The sequence below is a fragment of the Rhodnius prolixus genome, unplaced genomic scaffold, assembly GCF_049639745.1.
Source record: "Rhodnius prolixus isolate KJV_2025 unplaced genomic scaffold, Rpr scaffold_14, whole genome shotgun sequence".
NCBI lineage: Eukaryota > Metazoa > Arthropoda > Insecta > Hemiptera > Reduviidae > Rhodnius > Rhodnius prolixus.
Window position 1 is genome coordinate 9676918 of NW_027411594.1, and position 19395 is coordinate 9696312.

At 37.2% G+C, this 19395-nt stretch overlaps 1 protein-coding gene and 1 long non-coding RNA gene across 4 annotated transcripts in view; both read left to right on the forward strand.

Annotated features, from left to right (window-relative positions):
- The first annotated feature begins 2184 nt into the window (after positions 1-2184).
- On the forward strand, positions 2185-5797 carry LOC141451845 (uncharacterized). Its single transcript, XR_012457143.1, has 3 exons — positions 2185-2320; positions 2405-2796; positions 2960-5797. It is a non-coding gene; the product is annotated as an uncharacterized lncRNA (long non-coding RNA).
- A 4764-nt stretch (positions 5798-10561) lies between these two features.
- LOC141451842 (uncharacterized) overlaps positions 10562-19395 on the forward strand; it is a 32805-nt gene continuing 23971 nt past the window's right edge. The window contains exons 1-3 of one of the 3 annotated variants that reach the window (XM_074123564.1): positions 10562-10832; positions 11501-11680; positions 19070-19258. In XM_074123564.1, the coding sequence (XP_073979665.1) occupies positions 11643-11680; positions 19070-19258 (227 nt within the window). In that variant the 5' untranslated portion in view covers positions 10562-10832; positions 11501-11642. Of the gene's footprint in view, positions 10833-11500; positions 11681-18709; positions 19259-19395 lie in introns of those variants that run through there. The other 2 variants (XM_074123565.1, XM_074123566.1) reach the window with 2 other exon arrangements.

Sequence of the window (19395 nt, forward strand, 5' to 3'; positions counted from 1 at the left end):
TTAACACTTAACGACAGTTTCTAATAGGTAAAGTAATGCGCAGACATATTCTAACAAATGTAATTTCTTTTCAGTTCAACATTTAGATTAAATTGTTCACGCTGATGATTGGCCAATTTCAAAGAAAATTGTTTTCCCTATAACTGATTAGTTTCGTTGGGAAATGGAATTTTCCAAGAATTAGGAATATGTTATTTATGCATTGACTGATGAATGTTGAAGTGTGCAAGCGTGATACTACACAGTACTAAATAAAATAACGCCATTTCCACTGGTTTCGAGTTTTCCGCCCGCCAAGGATTGGATCATTTGTATGGTTGATGAATTGAGATGGTAACCAACCAACATTCTACCTGTGGCCAGGTTTTCCGCCAACCATTCATGCCATTGACTGTGTCCCTTTGATTGGTCGGATTCACTTCCTTCAGTTTCTGTTTTTTAGGTTAAAATACCAATAAGAGAGTTCCGATTCTGAGTCGATGATTTCATTTTATAAAGGGACACGAAATGATTGCTGTATTACCAAGCAATCACTTCTTGAAACATATTAAACTACGATAAAAGTAATTCTTCCTCACAAAACGATACTTAGTAGAAGCGAACTAAGCCTTTGAATTAAAACTCACCAATTGTAATAATTGTAACAGTTAATTACCGTAAGAAAATCTATTTTTAAGGATGTTTCAATCCTCGCAGATTTTCCAAGGTTAATAGGAAACCACGGTAATAACCACGTAGCAAAAAATTACCAGTCAAAGCACAGCGTACTGTCTGCCCAAGATCAACTAGAACAGATTTCTTAATGAGAGAAAATTATGCCCCTTATTTAGTTGGCTATTGGATCTCTAAGCCCTTGACATTTTCGGCACGTACTTTTGTTTTTTTTATAATTCTCGATTTGATTGTGGTATAATGGTGGAGACTCGTGATATAATTGGTAATTGTAGGATATGTTTGTTAGTTCGACTAATTCCTAGATTATATAATGGAGTGTTGAAAAATGCATGGTAATGTGACACGAGACTTGGAGATGATCCCATCGTAAGATATATCTCCAGAAGAACACAGCAATTGTGGTCTCTCCCCTCAAATTGTAAGGAGGGAAGACATGAACTTCTTGGCACCACTCTAGGTATGCCAACCCGGTAGTCTTAAGCAATGATTAACTACTTGGTTCCGCATGTCTCCTCTCCTTCAAAGCAGAAAGTGTTTTCCCATCTCAGTATTTTGTGGGGATATCCATCTCCTCTAGACTTAAGGTGCCAAAGGAAACTAACGAGGGGACGTTATAAGAGGATGTTTTCTTCTCTACTACTGGTGGGAAAAACTGTCCCATGTTATGATTTGGCCGGGCCTATCGTACCGTATAAAGAAAACTTAAGGCAATCTTGTGTCCGCATGGTGGACACTGAACCTCGTCGAGTCAAGAACTCTCAGCGAACCCTCGACCTGTTTGCACTCAAAAATTACGTTTGTTGATGTCAGTAAAATTGGAGGTTTTCCGGTTGAAAATCAACTTCTTTCTGAAAAAACTGCTGGCCAGAATATTACCACTGTGTGCAGTAAACTCGCGTGTATTTGATTGATCAATCTCCTTTTGTTTGAAACAGTTTTCATGAAAATCTATTTTTTTTTTTTTTTCTGCTACAATCGCTGAATGAATTTCCATTAATAAAGGAAATTTGATAAATCTCCCCCTCCCTGAAAACCCACTACTATTAAGGGGACTTTTCAGTCGCTTCCGAAAGTCTCGCTTCCCTCATGAACTCTAATTAGGCCAATAGCATTCAGTTTAAACTTGAATAAAATGTTAAAAATGAAAATAAAGCAAAATAAAAATCATTGGCAGTGTTGACGTTAATCAGTTTGGAGTATGTAAGTGAGGTTAGGCCGCGCGCTCTAATTATATAACATATTTGCAGCTGAAGTTTTAATGCTCAGTATTGAGTAATCATCAAATCGAGTTAAACTTCTTTTTATTTGAAATTAGGATTTCCTGAGCGTAATTAAGGGGCATGCGAAGGCCTTGAACGGAGAACTAATGTTAAGGTAAATGAAAACCATTTTCAATGCAATTGTATTATTATTAAGTGAAAAATGAGTTAATTGAGGCGAAAATAATGATAAGCTGTGAATATTTTACAAGATTTTGTAAAATAAGATCTTACAGATGATTGATTTAAGAAACATCTTTCTGTAATTAGTAAAGAAATATCTTTTTCTATTAGTTATTAGCTCACTGTGTTTTTCAATTAGTTATTGCTGATTGAACTGATTGAAAAAATATGTTTATTGCATTAGCGCTTTTGTTAAATCCAAGGTAATTAAAGTACAGTTTGTTCTAAACTTAATCGCTCAATAATGCTCACTTTACCTGAAGGCTTTATTTTAACTGCCAAATTAGGTATCAAATGGTGGCCAATTATTTTTGAATAAAAGATTATTCATGATCTGAGAGGGTAGGTGCTGGACGTCATCTCGAAACAATGGCCATCACTAGTGACTATAAAAGGCTCCTATGAAGAGAAAAGCTGAGATCAAGTCACAGCTGCATAGTTTCTTCTAAATCTAAAGAAAATGGCCTAGGATAACAACTAGTTCAACTTCTCAGTATTTATTGAATTTATTGAACAGTATTTAAAAAATAATATTGAATAGTGTAATATTGAAATTAACATTTTTTAAGGATAAATTCCAAGTTACAAGAAAATTGAGGGATATCAATTTCCTTCTAAGATAGGAGTTCCCAACCTGGGGTGCTCGCACGACATTCCAAGGGGTGTCAGAAAAGTCCAGGTAAAAGTAGGATATTATTATTATTATTCAAATATTTTTCATCATTTTATTATCTTGCACATATTTAAAGGAAATTATTATCTTTGTTAACTATATTCTCTTTGTTAAATTCTCCATGTGTTTGATATGTTATATTTATCCGAGAGCAAAATATAAATTTCAGGAAATTGTTTTTGGGTTAGAGGGCGAAAAATAGTTTGGGAAACCAGAAAATTTGTTGCGAGAAGGAGAAAAACAAACATAATCGAACATTGAAATTCAATAAAATGTCCCAACGATGAAAAGAAAGTGTGAAGATAAAGAAGTGGAAAATAGAACAAAAGACGAGCGCCAATGTCAGACTAGGAGATCAAGCTAGAGTACGGCCTTCAACCAGGTCTATTGTCACTGTGCATAACCTTCTTCCGTTAACCTAGCTGGTTATAGGCTGTACGCAAATAGACAAATATAGTTAATAATTCTGTTGCTCTCAATTATCGTGATGTCATATAATAGTGGGTTTGAGAGATCGCATCATCCATCATCGCCTTGACACAACACTCTCACCTGACCTCCACCAGGTGATGTCGCCAAAATTATCAGATCTTAGCATCAGAAATCTACAGACGCGAACGCAACACCATTTTTTTTTGTTCTTCTATTGTAATAGGCCATTATTTCATGGAAAATCTTTAAAATTCCTCTTTTATGGTATCTGCAACTACGTCATTAATTGATGACCTAATCACAGCCAAGAATGATCACAGAGTTGGTACGTATTGGAAATGCATCCTTTGACGGACACCTTTAACATAGGCCTCCATCTTAACATATCAAGTCCATACTAGTATGTTCAGACAGAATGCCTAAGATTTACTACTTTTAACCTTGAAATTAGCTATTCTGCCTCAGGTGTTTGCTGCTAAAAAGAAAAAGAAATTCTTAATTGTTTTCCAAAGAACAGCTTTAAAAAAATTTAATTATTCTCATAGTACAAGTTAGCTTGAATGCACTGTAAATGCATGCTCAAGGTCAGCTGTTATAAGTTTTTATAAAATAAAAATGTGGTGGAAAATGCATGTGAATTAGGAAAAACTGTGTTACCATTTTCCATTAGGTGGGAGGAAAAGATATGCGGATTTTGAAAAGCGATTTTCAATTTTGTTGGTACACATCTGTTAGCAATTTCTCTGCTTATGAAGAATTGGTAATATTTATTTTCCTATATATTCCTATTTATTGCGGTATGTCAAGGAAGCAATTTCTGACGGTTTTTCTTGTATGAGCTCAAACTAGGATGCAATTGGAGCGCCAATAGTTTTAGCGACTATGGTTCCAGATATTTCGATCCTGAAGATAGTTCACTTTGCCGTCAAAAGATGATGCTTCAAGTTACCATCGTGGGAGGTTGACCTTGTCATGCTGTTCGGCGGATCGGAGAACAACTGGAAGTTCTTTTCAGTACTGTTGGGGACGGTTTAAAGACCTGCGGAAAAGTGGATGTTTCATGAATTGAACGAAACGCAAAAATGGCCAGATTTGGATGTTTGTTCTTCACTCTGTTCGCGCAACGAAAGCACTTTGATTATCGGATCTATTAACAGATCACCTAGACGTGTTATTGTCTAAAAGGACACCCTGAAAACTATCAAGGTCTGCTGAATCTTGCTTTTGGCTGAACTAGCTTCCCGGTTTCCTGGTGACTGAATTCTCCCCTGGTGGCACTGTCAGTGTAAAACAAAGAGTATTTCCCCCAAAATGGTCACATTCATTTAAACATTATTGTGGTGAAAATAGAGTAAACACAGAGCAACATGAGTTGCTGGCCACAGGCTCACCTTGATCTGGGGTAGCTCACACTAAGTTTACACTTTTAAATGAAAATTCTAGTTATATAACATTAAATAAAACAAACAAACATGCATTTAAATCATGTCTTTAAGGTTTGGTACCCAGTCTACCACAAAGATTCATCGTTATACGGGAAGGTCTTTCGTGGAAATAGACCAATTTAATTTGACCTTTGATCACCTTTTGTGGGAATTGGTAACCAAAATAGACCAGGTTACATAAGTTTTCTCTTTTAGTCAGCCTAGTGAGTGGATAACAAACTGTCTAGCATACAGGAAGTATTGTGGTCTGGTAAAATTTTCGTAGTTGAGTGTAACTACACTTTTTTGAATTCCCACGGTCAAAATGGGTGGAAAATTGGTCTTATCGCATGGCCAGTAATGAAAGAGTTGAGGCACATTGCAACACAAAGTCCTGATCTAATGGATCAACATAAAATTTATACTAAGCATGAATTTATCATCAGTAAGCGTGAGGTGTATTATATAAATTAGTGGGAATACTGAAATTTTAAAATTTCTAAGGAAACCATGGCAAATTGGTACATTATTTTTATTGCGTATTCAAAGTGAAATACAGCAGTGAAAACATTTGGTAAAATTCTCTTGCTATAAAGTGTTAACTTTTTTAATTAATTACTTATACTAACTATATCTGAGAAAATAAAATATAGTGAAGAGGAAAGAAAAACACAAAAAGTAACATTTAACTCAGTTTATTATAAAAACAGAAGAGCTCGAAAAAATATATATCAGGTCCCACTTAGAGACTACAGAATTGTTTATTCAAAACTCAATTTAGAAAAACCTCAATATTAACTTAAAAAAAAAACTCAATAATACTCAGTTAATTATAAAAGTGCTCTATATCAACTCGAATACGCAACAATAATTAAACACCTTAATACTGTCAACAACCCAACGTGTAACCTACTCTCACTGGTTATCCCTACCCTCGTGTACATCGCAGTGCTGCCTCCGCCAATTTAATATTTTCATTTTTCCATAAAAGGAAAACGTGGAACAGACCAAAGGATAAACAGTGAGGTAAGAAACCAAGGATAAACAACGCGATTTTAAATCTTTAATTTCTATTACTACAGAAAAAATCTAGCTAATTGAATATGCTTTAAAGTTCGCAGTTAGTTTTAACCTCGATAATTGCAAGAAGAGGAAATCATATGAATTTTTATTTAAATAATTATTAATTATTTAAATTTAATTGAATTTAATAATTATAAATATAATATAAATAATTATTTTATTTATAATAATAATAAAAAGTTAGCCTCTCTCTTGGACGCACAAAGCTGATATGTTGGCAATATGTAAATCGTTTCATAGAGTGGCAAAATAAATTGTACATTCCAAAAAAAAAAGAAATCATCTGAAGTGGTTATTCCAGGTGATAGATTTTGCAATGTAAGCGAATGGTCTTTATAAATTAACAGAAATCACACAATAAATCCATTGTTTCACAGAACTATCAAGAAGCCTATGTAAAACTCAAATATAGTCCTGTTTCTTCACAGAAAAAATGCTGGATATTAGGAGGAGACGTGATCCCTGTGTTTTTTATTTAGCTGGGGCCAAGGGTTAGCCCTTAGGAGCTCATGTTAGTCCAACTTAGCCGAGGAGCTGAGATAAACAATGTGTATTTTTAGGCATCACTAAAATTTTAATTACAAAAATCGCCACCAGTTTGCGATAGTTGACACACTGTATAGTAGTTCTTGAAAGTACCGCTAGACTGCGTTGCTACACTGCAATAGAAACCAGCATAATAAATAATTAATGTTTGACAAAAGTAAGTAATCGTCTATTTTTTCAGGTGGGGCTTAACGTCCAAATACCAATTATTTATTTTAGAAAACGGTGCAAAGTCATACGACATTGTCTTACCATAATTCTTAAGTTCCTTTTTTTTTAATGTTTTTATTAATAAATATATACCCTACTTAGTAAACAGATGATAAATAATATCGTACATATCAGTTGGATGGCACATTAGAGAGGTCTGCCCGCCCTCTGTCAACATTAAACGTTCATCTTCGTGCAATGGCGCAATTAACGAACTGAATAAAAATTGTTTATTATCAATATTTTTAAGATAATTCAAAAATTGTTTAATTAAATATAAATAATCTTTCAAAAAGTATAATAATTAATTATATTTTAATAGCGTTTTTCGGAAAATTAAGCCACCTCGCTTTCAAAACTAATATAGCCTTATCTACTTCTCTTAGTTTTACTATGGTAGGCTTTTCTTTAGAACTTTATATTTGTAATAATTTAGCCTTTCTCCGGGTTACTTTAAAAGCCTTAATTTAGGAAACTAATTTGGTAAATACGGCGCTTTGGATTATTTTCATGTTGGCTTTTTACTTTCTATTACAGCTCCTAATGGAGACGAAAATTATCGGTCTTGAGTTATCACTGGCGGGTAGCAGGAGCAGCATAACTTGAAAACGAAAGCGGTAAGTTCGAATTCGATACTTCGACAAAATGCAATTAGAAAAACTGAGAGCTCCAGCTGGCTGGTCTCCTGCGCAACCAACTCAGCTAATGCTTCCACTAAAGGGACCGTTATTATTATTAAGAATTAAAATGTTGCCAGATCATCATTAATACTGACTTGACAATAATACTGATCGTGTAACCGCTTAGGATCTGTTTTCGCTTCCCGGAAGCACACAATCTTAGAACACTCGATTTTCTGCGCAAGCGGCTCTTCTACATCCTTAATAGGATACAGAACGTGGATGGCTGACCGGAAGGCGGCTTTGTCTTCACTTTACGAGAGGTTAGAAATGAGCGAGTTCCGGCTCAGATCTCATGGCCTTCGCTTCCCAACAGCCACAATGAAAACAACATCCAATTCTTTCCATCGCCTCACCTTGCTAGAATGTTTACATTTTGCGATGACACTTAGAAGGTTACCTTGCAAAATAATAACATATTACACGACTGCGTAAATGTATATAAGCTATCAATATAAGGCGCTTTCTATTCCTCGAATCATTATGTAAACAAAAAATTCGGCATAACCAAATGTCCTGACTGAAGAAGGAGTGGGGTCCTAGAGCGGCACTCAATAATGAGAAACAAAATGGGAGCGAAGATAGAGTGTATTTTGATAAATGACTATCCGGCTGGTTTGTCTAGACAGATTTGACAGGTCCTTCGTGGCAGACTGGTGTCTCGCAAAACTGTTTGGGTTGCGGCTATTCGAACGCCAAATCTGATCTCCAAGTCTAAAATAATGCTAATGAACAAATCTGTGGAGGGGCGAGGGGAAGGGGGCCCAACACCAGCATGTCTATCGTTTTTTGGTCTGATCAACTATGCGCATGTCTGAGTAGCATAGTTATTGTGCGAGTTTGTGTGAGGCAAACTTGCGGCAATTAGCGAACTGGAATCAAGATGAGCGGTTAGTAAAGGGAACGGCAATCGGCGGACAGGAATTCCAGATTTACTAAAACATGGTGTGAACCCTCAAAAGACTTCCTTCTGCGTGACTCTAGGTACTAAGTTCCAGCGAACTCCAAGTTTATACAACTGCATGTTGCAATACCCGATCCCCATTCCCTTCCACTCCAGAACTGGCCCCAAACAAATTTCTCTTGGACAACATTTCCAATAAAAGTTGTAGAACTGCGGCAGAGTGATGCGAGAAAATCATAGGAGCTATTCAAGAGGAAATTTCAGAAAAAGGAAACTTTATTTAGTAGGTACTTCCGCTTGAGGATATGAATATGATAAATAAGCTGACAACAATAATCTGAAATAGTGGTTATTTGGAGGGAGGTCGAGCCATTTCTCCCAGATAGCACTTCTTCCTGTTTTCCTGCGAAATCATTTCCGAAAAAACCTTCTAGATCTAAATCAGAGCTTTGGGTAAAGATTAAAACAGGAAACATCACAGTTTCGCCCAAATGAAATGCGGAATTTGAACTACCGGAGGTCTTACGTTTAGAGATGGAGTATCTACCCTCATAATCAGGTTATTTCCTAAAAACCACTTTTCAGGACTCAAAACTAGTATGGATTCAAAATCTCCGGAATATGAATCTTTACATTGGTCTCATCAGGAGACTCGACTGAAACTCGACGTAATCAAAAGCCGCTTATCTGAATGTTACTCCGGAACAATGTCCTAGGCAGAGGGATTCATTCGAACGTGCAAAACCTATCTCCAGCCTATCGCCTTTAGATCTGGAAGTACTGTTAGAGTTCATACCAAATCATTATTATTGATGAATGTTTTCTTCAAACTGATGGCAGTTTCAATAAATGTGTTATCCTACAATTAATGACAAAGTTATAGAGATACCAAATTTGAGATATTTCGCACATTATCATGCAGCATATGGCAGCCACACGAAGACAGATGAGCTAGTCTGCCCGAAGGACAGTTACAAATTGATTGGTATTTATCTGTGTTGTGCAGCAGGAGTTCAGGGATGGCCAGCGAAGGTGATAGATGTGTGTCAAGTTGGTGTGTGCTGCTGAGACGACCTGCAATCCGCAAGAGCATGTAAACAGAGTGACTCATACTCAGTAGTTGGAGCGGGAATGTCGTCTAGACGCAGTTCTTAGTACTATGTCTGTCTCGCTCGCTCTAGCACAATGCTGCACCGCACTGTCTTGCACAGTAGCTGACTCTGTGATGGAACACATGCAGTTCGGGGCCCAACCTCCTTACTTGCACATCGCCTCAATTAATAAACGGTTCGCTTTTCTTTTTTTTCTTTCTGGTTTTCCATTCTCATCTTTAGTGTTTTTTTAAGGAGTTGTTGATGATTTCACTTTCCTTTTGTTTGTTTCAGGAATGGAAATAGGCGCCCATTAAAATCTAATCTCTTCCAGCACATCAGGTGTACTGCTAGGCTTAACTATTGCTCCATTACTCTTCTATAAATATACATATATGTTGCTTTCCTAGACAGGTTGGTCATTAGCAGTGGAAGACCTACCTGCAATGGGTGGCAATCCACGGCCAACGAAGATGTTTTATAAGGCCCATCGAGTCTGTTATTACTTTCTCTAACTTGGTCATCGAGTCCCGAAAAAAGAGCTCTGTGTACAAGTGCTCCCCAAGCTAAAAAGAAAATCTCAAATAAAACGCTGAAGCAAAAACCCAACCAGAAAACTTGTCGGAAAGTTTAAAGTTGAATCTCAACCGCCCCCCAATGAACATCGATAAGAAGTGAAGATGACTGACCTGTAGAAAGTTGATATCGATAGTTAGTGTTGATAGTATACTGTAGTATGCAGCAGTCCATGTTTCATTCAGCTAATACATTCACTTGCATACAGAATGTAGACCAAGTAACTGAAGAATATATCAACTAGACAAATGGCTTGTTTACCTCTTCAAATAACGTTTCTTCAATTGTGTTACAGGGACGAATTGAGAAGTGTCTTTTATGCGTCTGAGGAACACAAAATCTGTTCTGAAAACACGCCACGACCTTCTTTTGCTAAAATTCTCAAGGTTCTAACTTAAATTTAAAATTTGGCTAGGTTCGCAGGTATACGGTATGCTGATTTGTTCCACCGTAGCACGTATTTTATACCTGATCGTTCTGAACTTTCAGCCATCGATCAGAAGCTGATTAAACAGTTTTGTGAATAACAATCGACTTCACCGTTCCACATTGCACTAACCTAACTGAGTGAGGGAGGTTACATGGTGGTTTATCTGTGTTATTTTAAATTTTAATGAATCGTTAAACATGTTTTTAGGAATAGAGGAACAAAAATTAATGAACCCATTAATTAAGGGTTCTGTAGGTTTAGTGCAATGTGTAAGGTTTTAGATTTAGTAAAACTGGAGTTGTATTTTATAGGGAGGGCGCGCAAATTTACGTAATAAACCCAGAAGTATTCTTATTTCATTGGCATCGGGAAATAATTATTGTTAAATAAAATATTGATGAATATGTGATGCTAATCACTTAATAAATAATGCATAAATAAGTAAATTCTTAAATAGTAGAGTGCATGCAACATGCTCATACTTTTACACTGTAGCATTGAAGTAAGGTTGCCTGCCTGGTACGGGATACTTCAAGTGAATCCGAGTTATAGTTACCATTGGTTGTTCAGGATATTTTTCTAAGATGTTCCTACGTCTTCCCTTCCTTCCTGTATTTAGCAGCGTAATTTTAGTGTTGATAATGTCCTGTTGGTGACTATCTTTAGGTAAGTTGAGTCTGATTTGTTGTATTTATACAAGCATGGCGTTCTTTGTGCTGGGTGTTTGATGTTTCTCGTTTTCTAACTTATACCTTCCCTGACACTACTACTAAGGGTAGGTACTAAGATCGTGCGGATTTACGATTTCACCGGTAGTTTCTGTCTTGAAGAAAAAGTTTTATTCCGGTCAACATGGAAGCGGAAATAATTACTTAACTAAAACAGAAAGTACCACTTTCTGAATTTACTTTTTTTAGTTTTTTTGGGCTCCAAGATTTGCACATTTTCCCTGGAAAGTGATTTATTTTGGGAGATTTTAGGGACTATTCTTTCTTCTAAATAAGGTTTCAATTCTCTGCAATGTGTTATTCACGTAATAAGGGACTCATTAAGTTAGCGAAATTCCAATTTTGGAGTGTAAATATTGTTGTTGTTAGTGATGAATCGTTCCAGGAAAATTATCGATTATTAGCACTTTTGGGGAGGGAGCACTACAAATATTTCTTGTAAATTCCAAGTTACACGTATCATGCAAATCGCGATAAGGAAAAAAAAAATCATCTGATAGTTCGCAGGCAGGTTTTATTATTGCTACAACCAATCATAACCTAGAAAGATCGTTACACCATATGTCTGATTTGATATTATTTATCATATAAGGATATATTTTTCAGCAAGAGACGCACATTCTACTCCAAGTGCAAGTGTTCGATTAGCAGTGTGATTGTGTTTGGAATGTTTAGCGGATATTTTTGGCAAATGTACGCGTGTATAAGAAGGTTGGCAAGTCGATAAAAACAGACCGACAATTACTCCATGCAATGTGTTACACCGCACCCTAACATTGAACACAGGTTAGTGTACTCGCCGCAGACCTAAATATATATATAGCTTTAGGTGAACACGATTTGTGTGAGAGAATAAAATGTTCTTTTCATCATTATATCCGCTGGCTTTGTTATTATGTCTGCTGAAAAACTGTGTAAACAGAACCAATTGGGATGTTTATGTCTGTCTGTAGAGAGCACCTTACCAGATCTGCATAGTTCCGACCCCACTTATAAATATAGAATAGAGAATCAAAAGGCAAGATTTCCTGGAAAGTAGCCCCCTCCCCGTATTAACCTAATTCAAGAAATTTAGTCGCCTTCAAACAGTCTTGTATCGATAATCGAACGGCTTCCATGTAGTCACATGTGACAAAGTAACTTAGCTCAATCAAAATTATTAGATTATCCTCATCTATCAGACTGGCTCTAACGTCCCTACCAGAACACTGGAGCGAATAACCCACCACTATCTTTTTATAACGATGATTCAGTTCTAACTTACACATTTCTTCGAACGACGCACAGTTACGTTTGGAAAATATTCAAATACCACTGAAATTGCAGTTCAGGGAACAGCGATCTCCCAACTTTCCCCAAAAAATGTCCTAAACAGAATTTATCTTCAAAATACACAAAAAAAAAAGTTTCAAAACCCGATTAGAGAGAGAAAGAGAGAGAGAGAGAGAGAAAAAAACATTCAATAATGGAGTTTAGGGTTTTTGATCGCTGAGATACGACCTGATCCACCCTAATCGATTAGCTAATCGAAACGTTTCAGCTTGCCGCGTTTCTTCAAACCCATCTTATCCGTGGTGGACTTTTCATCGGAGAAAGTTTTCCAGGACTTTGATTGAAGGGACTCCCGAACTGGCCACTGCAGGCTCAGGAAACACATGCATCGCATGGGCCTGGTAGATGGCTAGCCTTTGCACGTGTTGTTTCAGTGCGAGGGGCTCGTATGGCTAAGGATATTACTTCTCGGGGAGGAAAAACCAAGGCCTGAGGAGCTTTACCCAAGAGCCGCTCTCCAGCATTAAGAGTCTGATTAAAAGGACAGGTCTGGAGGGTGAGCTTTAGAGTGAGGGGAGCCACAATAGATCCAAAGGGGTCGCAGTGGCGTAGGCCTTGAGGTCGCCCTAGTTTAAAGTCTATCCTAGTCTATCTATCTAAAGTCTAAAGGGACTCTCTGATTTCCCTTTAAAGTACTATTTCAGTATAACGAACGAATATATGCATGTATTTAATATTATAAAGGTGGATTAAATATTTTGATGAAATTCCAAAAGTGCACATTACAGAATTGGCTTTTTCATTTTTCTTAGTTTCCTTTTCGATTCTAAATTTCTTTCAAACTTGGTATTTATAGGAAAAGTTTTTATTTGAATAATATTTCTTGGGGACTTCTTTTTGGGCCTTTTGAGGAGAGTAAAAATGTCTCTGTGAGTCAACTACTCGAGAATAGTAGTAAGGGAAGGTCCTGTGAGTGGTCACATAATACTTTCTCATCTATTTTCCGGCGGAAGGGGGTTAACCTGTAGAACCACTTCTTTGGAAAGAGCTACATTTTTGGAAACAAACCTTGATGGAGAAATATCTCCATGAGCAATCCTGAACGCTTCACCAGGAATGTTTGCGTTGGTGGATAGCCACGTGTCATCGATTTTTGGCGATTCTCTCCTGCTGAAGACGGTGGAGTTGCTGGCAGTACAGTGCAGCGCCAATGGTCTGATTCTTCTGAAGTTCATTCCTACAAGTCAAATCTGTTTCAGGCTGCCTGCACAGTAAAGGCGTTCTTCAGATTATCTGGACATTCCATACTTGAGAGATCATGTTAAACTATATTTAGTTAAAAGGTTGTTGTTGGTAGTCAACGGCGTGAACAGGTTAACACCATCAATTTGTCCCAAATAACTTTAGTCTGAGTAAAAATTCTAAGAATGTAAAGATGAATGCGGCGTGGGTTGGACACGGTAGTTGACTCATTCACCATTTCCAGCTACACGATGAAGAATGAGGAATATTAGTTCACAATTAATGTGTACGTCACTACAGACCTGTCTAGACATGAGGATTTATTACTTTCCGATTCGCACCCTCCTCTTGCCAATTTTTAATAACCTATAAGTGGTCAGCTCTTTAAAAATGATGCAATAAAAATTAAGTTCACGTAATAATAAATTTTACTGATTCGTTTTCCTTTTCCTAAACACTTGTGACCACACTTCAGTTACTTTGCATTTTGGAAGTTTTCTAGCTGATTCGTTTCTCTTTGATCCATGAGCATGAGAAAGGAAACTGACCGCCAAACTGGGATAGCAGAGCATTTTTTGAAGGTGCTAATTCCATGAAAGAGGCGTTTGCCCCCGGAAACTTCTAAACACTCCTTGTCCCCAATCTTCTGGACAGAGCCGCCCCCCAGGCTCTGTCGCACTTCCTGCCGCCTCACTTACAAAGTGATGCGATCAAATCCCACTTTTCATTTCGAGCTTTATCGGAAGTATAATTGTTAGGTTAGAAAAATGGCCTGTCTTGGGTTTGTCTGTGAACATCTTAAAAACGAGATATCGCAGAGATTTGAGACTTTACTTATAGCTAAATGTTGAATAACCTTCATCTGGAAGTACTTAACGAGTACCAATTAAACTTCGAACCGTGTTGTACTGTTTTGAGATGTTTTCCTCAGGTTCTTTAAATAAGATTCCTTCATGCTCAGATAGCATGGTGCCTCTGGCAATGAGGAGCTCATAATGTGGCTTTAAATTATTGGATTTCCTTCTATATCGTTGACTGTGTATAGCACGTTACTTCCGGCAGACTGGAATCTACTCATTATTACACTTATTAAACAATTACTCTAATTCTGTTTTGTATTCTATAATTGACTAAAATTACAATAGTTGCGATATCAAAAGAATTGTTGCGACTAACTTATGTTCCATCGGACTCCAAGAAAATTCCAAGTTAATATTTTAATAAATACGTAAACAGTCCCACAGACTGACGTCACTAGTTTATTAAGTGAGTTCTTGTTTTGAATTCAAACACTATTTTCCCAAATAAAGTAATACGTATACAAATTGAAGTGATTGATGATGTTTACTCACTCAGGATATATTTGTAAAAATTTGTAGCCTATGAAGAATGAATAATGAATTATCGCTTTCACAAATTGCTAAGCGTAGACTGTTCGAGTTCTACGCACTATCTGGCTTTTGTTTTGTTTTTTTTCTTTGAGTGTTTTGGTGTTACCTTCATTCACGCGGTTCGTTGATTCGCTTCTCTATTCCATCTACATATTCCTATTAGGGCGGGTCTGTACGCTACGAAATGTAAAGATACGTGTTTTTATTGGCGTGCGTCAGTGGAAGCCAGAGTTTGTATCTAATTTTTGTTGTTTTTTTTATAATTATAATTTTAAAAAATGCCTATTTTTTCCAGTTGTAGTGGACGACAGCGCTTAACCAGTAAATAAAGTCCAAGGCCTAAACCGGAAATCCAACCCAATACCACCTTTCATCTTAGGCCTTTTGGGAAGGGCCTCACTTCTAGCTATCATGGCGTCTAAATTATTTTAATTACCTACAATATTTGTGTACAGGCTAAGCAAAAGCCTAGTATGCTTTTTTTAGTTTTTTGCTGACGGCACAGTCGGAAATCATTCGATCAGTTCTTGATTCATACGAATGGCACATAAGCAAGTTGGCAGGTACTAAACGCGCCATAACATCTAGCGCTTCTTGGTGCGGCAGTCGAACTGTACCAAAATAATGTAACCTCTCAAAATTACCAATAATTCCTTTAAAAATAAATTTATTAGACAGATGTTTCGCATAAAACCATGGATAGGATTATGGCCAATCATCTTTCAAAGTTTAATGAAAGATAGATAGATAAATTTCTTTATTTAATGTAATTAACATATTACAGGGATTCTGAAATGTACAATAATTTTAAATAACAACTACTATATTGTAAATAAACATTAAATATAATAAAATAAATTAAACTAAATTAAACACTTCTGTATAAACCAAAATAATAATAATAATCATCATCATCATCATCATGGGAAGGGATTAGCTATGAGGTTAGCATACTGGACTCCCACGCGGAGGTCCCGGGTTCGAATCCAGCAGCTGACCCTTAGATTTTCTCTTCCTAGGAGCTTCTTACAGCTCACTGTCCGGTGATGGACAGTGTTGTCTGTAACGAGAGAACACTGTCCGGAGGCCGGCAGTGCACTGAAAAAAGCTCCGTGCGCTAATGACCTCAGCTGTTGATGCGCCAAAAAAAAAAAATCACCACACTGATGTAAATTAAACATTTTAGCTACAATAAATTCTATTTCTTTATTCATTTCTTACAAATGATCTCAGCTTTAAAGATTCTATAACATAATGGAAGATCTTATTTAGGCGATCATATGTGTTTACTTTTAGAATATTTTTGAATATAAAATTTAATGAAAGTAAATGAAGTTTTTCAAAAACTTTGTGGTTACAATTGCTTATTTCAGGTTGTTTTTTGTATTTTTAAATAACTGTAAGTTTTTAAATTCTTTCTGATTGATGGTAAAGTTTTGTGCATGTTAGCGCGGAAGTGTTTTCTCATCCATGTGGAAACAACATTCAGTTTCCGTTCGTTTACGCAATATATATTCCAAGGCGCAAGAACGTATCACTTCCTGCACGAGTAGGAACACACTTGATTCTTCGACATGACAGCGCGAGTTTTTGTGCATTGAATATGGATGCCTTGGGCATAGATAAGAGGGAGCTGGAAATGCTGGAAACGGAAACGCAGGAAGTCGTGTGAGTAGCCAGTTCGTCAGTTCAATCAATTAATTATCTAATGACATTAATTATGAAGGTGATTACTTTCTGAAAGGTCCTAGCGACCAGACTTGAGTAAATGGAACAGTTATACACAAGTTTATGGTACCATAAAATATAATTTAAGAGTCCCAAACTGGGCGAGTTTATTCGCGCCCAAAACCAGAACGTTGCGGCTCTTCCCGCCATATAATTTAAATGCCCGCCTTTTTTCCCCCTCGCTTCCGCCTTTTTCTTTTTTAATTTCTTTTTATGTTTACAACGTATAATCAAGTTTTTAGTGCTCATGATTTCCTGTTTAATGGCTGTGATAAGGAATTTTTTTGACCAAAAGTCACTCGTAAATAGTTTTCATTTTTGGAATTCTTTTCGTACTTTCATCAAACCAAACAAAATTAAATAAAAAAATATCTTCAAAAGAATTTAACCGTCTTCTGATGTAAAACATCGATGTTTGTGTACGATTCTTTGCACAAATCGTATATTAGATAAAAAGCTAATATTTACATCGTTATCAACCGAATTACCAAAAGCAATAATATGAAAATGTGGGGAAAAACTTAGGCATAAATAAATGCCAACGCATAAATAGCACTGTTATCGTTTTGATAGGTTAGGTTAGCAGTTGATACTGATCGTTGGAATGCGCACAGGCAGATATTCCTTTATCTTCTTCAGGTTGAAGGATTAAAGAGCACGAAATCCAACCAGTCATGTAAATCAGGAATTCAGCTAGATGAGTTGACGCTTGCTGCGGAAGGACGAGTTTCCGGGAGCTCTTCTTTATCTGTAGGAGTGGGAGATATCCGGTGGTGCTCAGAGAAGCTCTAGTTCGATTCGCTGGGGTAAAATCCAAGATTGTATCTGGGCATAACATGCTTCTACTATCAGGATGGAAAAATCCTGCCCCCCCCCCCACTGGCTGGCAATGTAGGAATTTTTAAGCATTCTATACTTTTTTTTTTAAAAATGATTTAAGGCGCGTCAACATCTAAGGTTATTGGCGCCTGGAGCTTTCTTCAGTGCACTGCTGGCCTCCGGACAGTGTTCTCTCGTTACAGAACAACACTGTCCATCACCGGACAGTGAGCTGTAAGAAGCTCCTTGGAAGAGAAAATCTAAGGGTCAGCAGCTGGATTCGAACCCGGGACCTGCGCGTGGGAGTCCAGTACGCTAATCACATAGCTTATCCCTTCCCTTAGCATTCTACACTAATCTGGGAACACGCACAAACCCACTGAAACAGTAGACGTCTATCTTTACTGCAAATCAAATCTTAACTTGATTGAACAATTTGACCATCTACATTCTACAAGAAACTAAGGTTTATGGAGAGCAGATGTATGGGTCAAACCTTCCTTTTTTCCAATCAGACTTATTAAATCATGGTTATCCAAACTCCTAAAGCAAAATCCTCAACGCGCCATCCACAATGATCTACATCACTTTTGCTAATGAACTCATAAAAAAAAACGATTGCTTAAGTTTCACCCGTTCACCCAAAGCCGATGCCAAGTTAGGCCAACTCTGCTCTCATCCTTCTTGCCGCTGGGTGTGGAAATGGCGTAGACATCTCTTCGGTCATGATCAGAGAGTGAAAGAGTTTAACCAGTTTACAAAAGAATTAGATTCGAAACCCCTAAAAAGTTTATTCATAGCTAGAGGGAATGAGCCCTTCCTTGTATTGCCCCTACTGCATGTCGACTCAAACTTACGACATCCGGTGTGCACCGGGAATATTCGCCTTGAGCTCTCCTGAATGAGAAAATCATTTTTACGGGGAAAAGAAAATTGTGAACAAGAATTAAGAAACTTTAAAATTGGCCACTATCGAGAAAACGGCCGAAAATAAAACCACAGTAAAAATATGGTCTATTTTGTCGCAAGTGAGCATCAACATCATTCCTAGGCGATTTCAATTCCCCCAGAAAATAGATCATTAGGCTAGATTAGCCGTATATGAGGTTAATTTATGTTCCCTTTTTTTTTTAAAGAGAACTTGAAATTGGGAGTTGCAGACATAATGACAGTTAAAGGAAGCGGAATGATTGCGCTTACTAAAAATCTTACTTCCTGTTTATTTTCTAAAATATTGGAATCAATAGAAAAATGGCCGAGATATTGTAGATATTTGCAGAGGGGTTGCTCTGGCACGGCGGAGGGGAGAGTCGAGGGGGTAGGAGGGGTAGTCCGCAGGGTATATAAAGGTGCACTGTCCGGAGTGTTGCTTGCATTACTGCTCGTCCGTCGCCTCTAACTCGTATCGCTCTAAATCTAGTGCGCCATTTATTTTACTATTTATTATTATTTTTCCAAATTTTATTTTATTTATTAAAATAAGTATTACAAAAAAAAGAAAAAAAACTTCAAAGTGCGGTGATTTTATTATTATTAATCCAAAAGAACATTCAGGGAGTTCCCCCTGGAAGTAGCCCTAGTACTTGCTTCCCCTTTAAATTCTCCTCCCACCCACAAATCGAAAGAATCACAAGTCGAAGTCGACTTTTTCACTTTCTCCATCAAAATCAAGGACAACTGATGTAACAAAGATGAGATTAACAATATTCTGGGTAATCTACAGCCTGATTGGATACTGTTTCTGCCGGCCCATTGAAGATAAACTGATGACCCTGTTGAAGGGCATGTCCGAGGAACAGTTGGCCAGACTGGAAGAGAAATTAGCGTCCCTTTTGCTTCAGGACGAACAGATGCTAGGGGATATGCCCTTACCAACCAACGAGTCGGACAGCAATCTTTCCAACAAAGAGAGGTAGGTTGTCTATTGATCATTATTAATCTTTTGCATGAAATACCTAAAGTACGATAAAGATAAAACCTCTCAATTTTGGGGGGGGGGGGTTCCTGAGACCTCTTAATAAAATATACAGTCCGGGTCCATGTGTATTT